General features: G+C 42.2%; 1 protein-coding gene across 2 annotated transcripts in view; it reads left to right on the top strand.

The window, feature by feature from the left end:
- EP300 (E1A binding protein p300) overlaps nucleotides 1-10,339 on the top strand; it is a 120,562-nt gene that overhangs the window by 73,746 nt on the left and 36,477 nt on the right. Inside the window, exons 11-19 of one of the 2 annotated variants that reach the window (XM_019515128.1) lie at nucleotides 2,975-3,052; nucleotides 3,960-4,069; nucleotides 4,538-4,693; nucleotides 5,734-6,183; nucleotides 6,762-6,950; nucleotides 7,613-7,769; nucleotides 8,343-8,461; nucleotides 9,029-9,268; nucleotides 9,873-9,961. In XM_019515128.1, the coding sequence (XP_019370673.1) occupies nucleotides 2,975-3,052; nucleotides 3,960-4,069; nucleotides 4,538-4,693; nucleotides 5,734-6,183; nucleotides 6,762-6,950; nucleotides 7,613-7,769; nucleotides 8,343-8,461; nucleotides 9,029-9,268; nucleotides 9,873-9,961 (1,588 nt within the window). Of the gene's footprint in view, nucleotides 1-2,974; nucleotides 3,053-3,959; nucleotides 4,070-4,534; nucleotides 4,694-5,733; nucleotides 6,184-6,761; nucleotides 6,951-7,612; nucleotides 7,770-8,342; nucleotides 8,462-9,028; nucleotides 9,269-9,872; nucleotides 9,962-10,339 lie in introns of both variants that reach the window. The other variant, XM_019515127.1, reaches the window with a different exon arrangement.

Below are 10,339 nucleotides of genomic sequence, written 5' to 3'. Positions count from 1 at the left end.
TGCTGGCCCATGTTCATCTTGGAATCAATGATGACTCCACTTACCTCTAGGCTCCAGGGGTGAAGGGCGAGTCTGAGCCTGAACCTCAGCCCAGCCTTGGCTGACTCAGAGGCTCAGGCCCATTGGGCAGGGCTGGGGGTTTCCCACCCTTTCTGCAGTCTGGCTCTTGCAGGCTGGAGCTGTGCCAGCCTCCAAGAGCTCTTTGCAAAAGCGGAGAATCCACAGTTTTCTCTGCTAAAAAGAGAGATCTGCATTTTCTCCGATTTTAAAAACAGGGAATCTGTGGTTTTTCTCTGTTTTTTTTGTGGGGAAACGGAAAATCCAGATCCCTGATGATGACTTTGGTATGGGGATCAGATACCGTTTCAACAGAAACATCTTCAACCTGCTCAGCCTCCGAGCAAGCTTGAGAGTCCAGACAGCCACACTTTGACTTCCTCTTTGCTGACAACTGTGCAGGCTCACAGGCTGATATACAGTGGTCCATGGGCCTGTTCTCATCAGTCTCCAACAACTTTGGACTCACTATCAACATGAAAACCGAAGTGATGTTTCAACCTGCGCCTGGCACAACACTCCAGGGAACCACATGTCTCAGTTAAAGGCTAACAACTGTCGATGGTCAACAAGTTTCCCTGTCTAAGCAGCACGTTCTCCTGTGCTGACCACATTGACGACTAAGTCAATACAAGGCTAGCAAAAGCCAGCGTGGCCTTCAGCAGACTCTGTCAGTCTGGGACCGCAGAGGCATTGGAATGTCGTCGAAACTGAAGGTTTACAAAGCCATCATTCTCCTGACCCTCCTTTATGCCTGTGAAACCTGGATTGTCTACCAGCATTATGCCAAGAAACTAAACCACTTCCACCTGTGCTGCCTGCGAAAAGATACTGAAGATTAAGTGGCAGGACAAGATTTTGGACATAGAGGAGATCAGCTCTCCCCAGTATCCACACCTTACTGAAACTGGTGCAGCTAAGATGGATCAGCTACCTTTCAAGAATGCCTCACCCTCGCCTGCTGAAGAAAATCTTCTATGGCAAACTGTCAGATGGAGTACACTTTCTCAGTGTACCGAAGAAGTGGTACAAGAACACCCTAAAGATGTCCCTAAAAGAGTTTTGGCATGAACCTGGAGTCATGGGAGCAAATCACTCATGACTGTCCATCCTGGAGGTCATCGGTTCAGGGTGGAGCGCTGCCCTTTGAGTACTAGCTCATGATAGAGGCAGTGAGGAAGCGTGTGGCCAAGAAAATGAGGACCTCTCATCGTTCTCCTGCCCCTGTTGCAGCAGATTGTTCAGAGCAAAGATTGGGCTTATAGATCAGCTGTGTACCCACATGACCTAGCCTCCAGCCCCCTCTTCTCTTTCCTCTCTCTTCTTTCTCCTTTTTCCTCTCTTTTTCCCTTTCTCCCTCCATTTTTCTTTCCTGCTTCCTTTCTTCTCCTCCTCCCCTCCCCCTCCCTTCTCCACTGGATGTGGTCATCTTCACTTACAAAGGACAAACATCAGAAGGGGCCTAAATATTGTTACAGACTTTTTACCCAGGTTCCTTCTTTGGTCTGACATAGGAACATCAGAGTTGTTTGGTCTTTATTAGGAGCTAATGTCACTGTTACTGTGCTACTGGTGTACTTTGTTTTCTCTCCAGTAGCCCATTGGACATATTGAATAAATTAAGTGCCAAGACTGAATTCTTAAGGACTCTGCCTGTATTGCATTTGTCAGTTAGGTAATGCTGAGCAATAATTTTTAAGGCTTGAACCTGGCTTGAGGGGTAGTTGAATTTTCAGCTAATTACTGCTTTATAGCTCAGTTGTACCTTTGATATTTAATAGATATCCAACCTGCAAATCTCCTTTGTAGGGCTAAGAAATCCCAGAAGATGAATGCCCTAGCTTTAATTTTTCTAGACCCTGTGTGAAGAGCACCAGTTAATGTTTCTGGTTGCTCTTACCCTTTTATATATTTGAAGAGCTGCATCCTTATCTGCATCTTTATCATACCTCGACAGAAGTTCAATACTTCTTGTTTATCTGTGATGCAATGTACTTGTTCTTTAAGATTATTTTTGTGCCCATGACAGGTGCTGGATTGACAGCTCTGGAGGCTGAAACCCTCTGTCTTTCTATCAAATATGACAGCTCTGCAAACTTTACCTCCAGAGAGCTGTGTCTCTTGCCCTTCCCTCAGTATGATTCACCCATTCTCCTGAGCCTTTCTCTTCCCTCAGTATGATTCACCCATTCTCCTGAGCCTTCCTCCTGAGAACCAAGAAATTTTCTCTCTTAGCTTGATCAGTTCTTCATCTTTGTGAAAACTTCACAACTAGGAATTGAGTTCCTGACCCGTTTTTGTGCAGTCATGTGAGCAGGCATTTGTTGTATACAAGAGTTTTGGTCACCAAGTTGGGCCTGGACTAATATAAATGATCTAGAGGTAAAAAGCTTGATGTTCCATGTCCAGTCACACCAGAATTATTCTACAGTTGGCTTAGTCTGAGGTTTCTAAAACCAAGGGTGCATTTTGTGGTAGACACCAGAATTGTATTTTATTGCATGGAAACTTAAATGTATAGATGCTTTTGAATATGGTATTCTAATTGAATTTGTAAGTCTGCTGATCAACACACAAAAAAATGCCAGTGCAGTGCTGGGAACATTTTTAGGCCCTTGTTACTTTAATTTCTTTATGCTGCAGATCAGCTCTTTGACTTCCCAAAGTTGACCTATGAAAAATAAACTCTGTTTAAGATGTCATGTACACTTTTGTTTACAAGAAAACTTCCCACTCTTTGCTTCACTGAGAAGCTCCTTTTTCTTAAGACTTTTATAAAAGCCTAACTGTGTTAAAAGTTAATTTGAACATAACCATGTATTTTAAATGAGAATAAATTGTGATTCTTAAAAATGAAGCTGGGGAGCATGCCATAATATCCTAATTCCCTAACCTCTCTTTCCAACTTTTTTTCCAGATGGTCCTCTTCCTGACCCAACCATGATTCGAGCCAGTGTGCCAAACCAGATGATGAATCGCATGCAGACGCAGCCAGGTAAGTCTTGAAAGAAGAGACATCCATATAACTGTAGACCACTTTGAAAGGAGTGTTTTGGTTTTCTCCAGTATGTATAGGATGCCAAAAAGTCTGTATTGGAGTCTTTTGCAGGATGTAATTTTTCCCTGCTGTTGTGCTATTTTGTTTGTTTGGTGGGAGTCCTTTATGATTCTGGTCTAAGAGTTGTTTTTTTCTTAGAGAGCTATTCGCTAAATGAAGACTGACTGAATGTGGACAGTATTAGTCTTGGAGGCAGTCAGATATTCTGCATACAGCTGTGGCCAATTTATGGAGTAGATCTTACCATAATTATTAAATGAACTGTGAGAAGTATGGCTGCAGGATGAAGAGTAGGTTTTTCATAATCACAAACATCATTGTAATTGTCCATGAGAAAAATATAATGAATACTTTTTAAAGTTAGAAGAACTACCTCAGCTCATTTAAAACTAGACTCAGGGATGTGAACTTAAGTGGTTCAGGAAAACATCTAGCTTGTGCTCTGAAAGAGTGTGGAAGAGGTTTGTTTGATGCATAAAACTTGTTTTCATGTTTCTCCAAGCAGCTGGTTTAATATGAAGATGGATTTCTCTGAGTTGATTTACCCTTGTATAAAACATCCTATTGTAAATGCCAAATTTCTCTGCTTAAAAACTACTTTTAAAAACCATTTATTTTATCCAAGGCTTGTTACTAGATTTGTGAATAAACAGTGACTTAGTCTGTTTTAGGTCCTTAGAAAACATAAGTTAGCCAACAAGGTATCTCAGGTTGTGTGGCATGCTCCAAAGGTGTTGATAAAAGGAAATATGGAAAGCAGTGATGATAGTTATTGGTGTTTAAATGTTGACCAAAGAAGAATTTGGAACTTTAAAAAATACATATTTTTGTGATAAACACACAGGTATGAATCAGTTTAGCCAGATGAACATGCCGCTGTCAACAATGGGACCCCGGCAAACCCCTCCTCTTCAGCACCCTGGACAGCTAAGCCAGGCTGGGGCCATGAACCAGGTCAGAATATTTTTCATTCTAGCGTGTTGAACTCTTTAAGTTTGCTCCTGATTTAACTATATTTATCCAGAATGTACTTATTCTGTGGACCCTTTGTTTTTTTCCTTTGCATATTAGCTGGACAGCCATGTTGCCTGTAACTATCCTTTATGTTTTGGTTAGGAGTGTTAATATAAGCCAAGAGTTAAGTTTGTGTGTGCTGCTGCACCCTTGAAACAATGCATTTTATCAGGCAGCTAGGCCAGAGACCCAGGCTGAATTCCAAAACTCCTGCTTTGTGAATAGGTGAATAAGGAAGTTGCTTCTAAAAGCATTTCTCTTTTTTTAAGAAGAGCTTTAGTAGGTTTGCTGTGCTGGATCACATGAAGATCTGGCAGGTATCAGAATCTTTTTCATGTAGTACATCTAGCTTTGGAGCATTAGGGAGAATTGAATATGCATTATGAACTCTTCTTTTTTCCCCAGCAGATGGGCTTTCCCTCACGTATGCAGCAGCCAGGGGTTGGCCAACCTTCCAGTCAAAGTCAGTTTCTGCAACAGACCCAGTTCCCTGCCTCCTCCCCAGGAATGAATGCTACAAGCATGCCTATGACCCAGCCTGGCAGTCAGCCTCCAGTGTCTCAAGTACGTTCCTCACTTATGGAAGCAATATGACTGTTGTGGTTCTGTGTCATGGACAGTTGGAGGTATGGGAATGTGGTTGATGGAGGAGAACATTTCCTCAACTATTGACATAATGGCTTACTGTGAAGTAACCTCCTAAGAAGCTTGTGCATTTGTCTGTCAACAGTCCTGGGCACTATTAGCTAGTTTGTAGGGCTAGGTTTCATAGCCCTTGCAAAAATGAAGCTTTGTGAACCAGGTGGGGGGAAGGGGAGGGATGGTTTACACTGATTCCTGCCAAACAGCAAAGTTTAATTGTATGAGAAATACAAAGAGGCTGAGGAAACGAAGATGGTCGTGCAAGGTTGTCTGCTATGTCTTTCAACTCATTGCTTGCAAGTGGAACTGATTCGGGATTTTTCCATGACTGGGAGGCTGCATCAGCTTTGAAGACAGGAGAATTTTTCCTGTCGGGTGTCCCCGTTGCAGCTGCCACCCTTGAGGCTAGGAAGTAGGATGAAAACTCTTAATTACCAAACAAATTTAATACTGCATGATAGATTTTAGTCTATCCCTGTCCTAGACTTTTTGTGACCTTGATTGCAGTGCATTTGCAGCTTCCTGCCCCCTCCCCCTCATGGGAAAATGGGAGATGATCTTAAATCTTGTAATTCTTCTTGAGTTGATTCTGAGTGTTTGAATTTCTTGCCTTAACTAAGGCTCACATGTGTCATTTATCCAAGAACAAACTGAAGGTGTAACTTTTACAAAATGATATGAAAAGGTGCAGTTATGGAGTTTTTTATTTGAATGCTAGTGAAAAATGGTTGTTACATAGAACCTTCTGTTTGGGATTGAAAAAAGTCCTAAACAGTGCTTTATGCTCGTATCTGAACAAAATGAAGATGAACAAAACAATTTTTCTTTTTGAACTGAAATGCAAAAAATCAATGGTGGTATCATACTTTTTAACAGTGGATGAAAAACTGTTTGTGTTGGAATAATCTTCTGTCTCATGCTGATGTCAAGTCATTGTAAATATCTATTTGTTTTTCCCACAGGCACAAATGCCTAGCTCTTCCTGTCCTGTGAACTCTCCTGCAATGGCTCCCGGTTCTCAGGGGAGCCATATTCACTGCCCACCGCTTCCACAGCCTCCTTTGCACCGAAACTCTCCCTCTCCAGTACCTAGTCGAACCCCAACACCTCATCATACACCCCCAGGCCTGGGATCCCAGCCACAGCAACAGCAGCAAGCAGCAGCAGCTGCAGCCACCACTGCCCCCACCCCTACCCCTCAGGCAATGCCACCTGGACCTCCATCACAAACTATGCACCCTCCTCAGAGGCAGACTCCAACTCCTCCACAGGTACAGCTGCCTCCACAAGTCCAGCCTCCAGTTCCAGTCACCCCTTCAGCAGAGCAGCAGCAACCTCTGTCACAGCAGAGTACAACTGCATCTGTGCCGACCCCAACAGCACCACTGCAGCCTCAACACCCCACAACACCTGTAAGAAAATATCTGTGTTTATACTTTCCTTAAGGATGCTTTGGATATAAGGTTGTTTTCAGTCAGCATCTTCGGGTTTTTTTGATGGTGTCCATGACATTGACTGCCCTACTGTGATGTCGGTGTACCAAAATAAGTATGCATTACATCTGAGAAGTAAAACTTTTGACTGAAGACGCAGGAGCAGTAAACTGCACACCATCTACTTCCACCCTGGAAGTATTTCAAAGAATTATAGTGCTTGTTTAGGAACTTACTGTAAAACATGGAAGATTATCTCCAGTAGTGCAGTTACTTCCATGGAAGTGATGGCAATGTGCCATGCACATGAAATATTGTTAAACTACTGTGCCACCCAAAGTATTTCAGGAACGTGTTTTTGCACAGACCCAGGTTGCTCTGTGGTCTATTCTTTTTCAGGTGAAGATACTGTGGAGTGTGAGGGAGTAGGGAAGGGAAGGGTCCAAGATGCAATTAAACTTGGAAGTATGATAACACGTTAAAAGAAGGTCATAATGTACTAAGCTTTTCAGTGCAACTTATTGGACCCTTTTTAATCAATGTGGGTTTTCTCTCAGCTTTCACAACCGGCTGTGAGCGTTGATGGGCAGGTATCTAACCCACCATCCACCAGCAGCACGGAGGTGAATTCTCAACAGAATGCTCCTGAGCAGCAGCAACCACCCTTGCAGGAAGTGAAAATGGAAATTAAAATGGATGAAGAGGAGCCAGAACAAACAGACCTTCAGGGGGAGGAGAAACCTGAGGTAAGATGGTAGCTAAGTGGTTCTGGTATGTGGTTGCACCTGGACACTGCTTGGATGGGAAACTGGAATGAGTGGACCAAGATGCTCTCAGAGGTGCTGATTGACAAGGGGATTGTTCCCTCCAGGGGGAATCCTTTGTTTCTGAATTAGTGATAAATAACTACTTTTCAGTCACAGAATTATTTGAGTCTTGGCAAACTGACTCTATGGGGAGTTGGGTGGACTTGGATGAAACCAGGGACGGCTGAGAGAGAGGAGGGATGGGGGAGGGGCTGTCCTAGGGTTATGTCTGTGTTGCAGTCGAGATGCATCTGCAGCTTGTGGATATACTGAGCTAGCTACTTTTAAAGCTAGCTAAGGTATTGATAGCAGTAAAGCACAGAGTTGGTGCAGGTTACAGAACTTGATCAAGAAGCTGATGTTTGGGCTCATGCTAACCATCATGCTGCTCTGCCTCCATTGCCAGCAGTGTTCTGTCTCGCTAAAAAAGTTAGCACGGGGGTCGTTTTATACCACCAGTAGCCACACCCTGATTCTGGTAGAAGACAAGCCTTTTGTTTTAGGGAGAAGTAGGAGGTAAATCGCTAATGAAGCACAAAAGACCAAATTTGGGTGATCTTCACAGAAGTGATAGATGAAAAGATTCTGATTTGGCCTTTCAGATTAAAGTTGAACCTGTGGTGGAGGAATGTAAACCAGACCCAATGGAACAGGAGGAGAAGAAAGCAGAAGTGAAGTCTGAGATGAAAGATGAGGAAGAAAGACCCAGTACTCCAGCTACTCAGTCTTCTCCAGCAGCTGGCCAATCTAAGAGGAAAAGTAAGCAAGAAAACTCTTCTGTTTCTGAGACTCTTACTTCTGAGGGACTAGATTATCTATCTGAGAGACAAAGGAAAGTTGTTTAGCATTTTTTTAGCGTTGTCAGTTTGCTTGAGAGCTCTATTTTATGATTCTGACCCAAATGTCTAATTTTTAATATTCATAATTGGTTCCACTGAGCTAAGTAAAATGATTCACTGTCAGACCACAAGTATTAGAAAGCCTATATCTAAGATGGAAGTCCCTTTCCTTTTAATAATTCTTTGGTCAAATTCATTCTCTGGACATGAAAGGTTTGTACCCAGTGTAAATTGATCTTTTAAAAACTTGTTTGCTTCCTGTAATATAACAAAACCCTGTTTTAGCATTCAGTTTGTCGCTTCTCATTATGAGCTTTATGTCACTATGTCTAATTTGTGTCTTCTGCAAAATCCAGCATTAGAGAGAGTGAACAAACTGTGCTCTGTGTGTGTTTTTTAGCAAATACTTAACACAGTTTCAAATCATATAGCAAGCTTCTTGCTTCTAGCCATCACTGTAACCTTGCTTATATTGGTTATTTTATTTCAAAAGTTTTCAAACCAGAAGAATTGCGGCAGGCGCTTATGCCAACACTGGAGGCACTTTACAGGCAGGATCCTGAGTCCCTTCCTTTCCGACAGCCTGTGGATCCTCAACTACTAGGAATTCCTGTAAGTGTATTAGCAAGCTGTCTCCCTTCTTTAACTCATAACCACTACTCCCAGGGCATGTCAGCTTTGAAGAAACCATATGGTGTACTATGGGTCTGGTTTGCAGTTTTTGTAGAGATGTATTGAAAGAGCTTGGGTTGGGAGTTGGAGTGTACTATACATCTCTGGTTTTGAACATGTTTTTAAGTATTGTTTGTTTATGGATTCCTCTTACTAAAACAAGCAGAATAACAGGAATACAATCAAGTGGGTCTTACTGACAGATCCCCACATATTGGATTTTACTTGGCATTTGTACCTTGTGATGCTTTCTGCCTGGATTTTCCAGGGTTGTACAGTCCTGGGAACACTTCTTGCCTTAAGTGTAGCAACAGTAGTTTCTCAATTTGTCAGTAAGCTGTGAAATGTTATAATGTTGTAAGCAGTTGACTGGCATTAGCCAGATCTTGAGTGCCAGGTTTGGTACTTCTTTCTTTGCAGAACAGCCTAGTCTTATGGAATGTGCATGCTATCACCTTGTAGTGAAGTGCCTCTGGTCATGTTTTGAAATGCCCCTTGTTCTTGCAGGATTACTTTGATATAGTGAAGAACCCCATGGATCTCTCTACCATCAAGAGAAAATTAGACACAGGGCAGTACCAGGAGCCTTGGCAGTATGTGGATGACATCTGGCTCATGTTCAACAATGCCTGGCTCTATAACCGCAAGACGTCCCGAGTGTATAAGTACTGCTCCAAACTGGCAGAGGTGTTTGAACAAGAAATTGACCCGGTTATGCAAAGCCTTGGTTATTGCTGTGGGAGAAAGGTGAGGAGGGTAGCTGGCTTACACTATTCACGCCTGGTTGCAATACACAATATGAAAGGACATAGAAGTTGTAGTCAGGGAATTAAAGGATAGTATAGGAGTTACAGGGGAGCTTCTGGGTGCTCAACTTTTGAACGTTAGGCCTTTTAAGTATTTAAAGATTTCAGAATCTAACTTGAGAAACCCTTGGTTGATTGTTTAATCCTGCATACGCTGCTTAAACACCACTTTTTTTCTATGAAATCACCATAGCTGATTTACCAGGATATATCTTAAGGCTTAATGTAGCTTAGAACTGGGGTAAATCAGCTTTTGGAGTTATAACAAAGTGAGCTGTCTAAGCAACTTGTACAATTACAGAAAAGTGATTGCCCTGTTGAGAACAGTGGTATAAAACAATGGCTAACTAGTAAATGATGCCCAAATAAAACAAGTTTACAGTATAAACACATATATACTCATATTGTACTATTCAGATCCATGGAATTATGTAATTTAAGAATCCAGAGTCCAGATGAACTTCATTATCTGGATCATACCCACTTCCCGTGGACAGTGAGTAGAAACATGCATGAGTACTAAGAAAATGCGTTTCTTTTTGCAGTTGGAATTCTCACCACAGACTTTATGTTGCTATGGCAAACAGCTATGCACAATCCCTCGAGATGCCACTTATTACAGTTATCAGAACAGGTAAGGAAAATAGGTCACAGCATGTGCAGCATTGCATCAAACTATATATATTAAAGACATGCATGTATACATACGCATCCTTGGTATATGTGCACACCTTCATGTCACAAATTCACAATAGCTGCAAGTACCCTGAAGAGCTTCTCTTTTTACTAAAAAAGCTGTCTTTCTGAATGAGTTCATTGCAACCTTTGCTCTCCCTCCTTTATATAAACACCCCAGATTTCTGAAAACTAGGTAAATTGGGCAATTAGTCATTGTTTTTTTCAGGTCTCTACCTACTTTTCTATAGTGGTCTATTGTCTGTCTTCCCTGCCTGACCAGTAGATATTTGAGGACCTAAGCTAGTAAGGTTTTGGGGAGGGGGTGGGGTTGGGG

Source organism: Gavialis gangeticus, unplaced genomic scaffold (genome assembly GCF_001723915.1).
Source record: "Gavialis gangeticus isolate Ggan-Ray unplaced genomic scaffold, GavGan_comp1, whole genome shotgun sequence".
Taxonomy (NCBI): Eukaryota; Metazoa; Chordata; order Crocodylia; family Gavialidae; genus Gavialis; species Gavialis gangeticus.
Note: the sequence above shows the minus strand (reverse complement) of the source record. Positions and strands in the feature narration are given on the sequence as shown.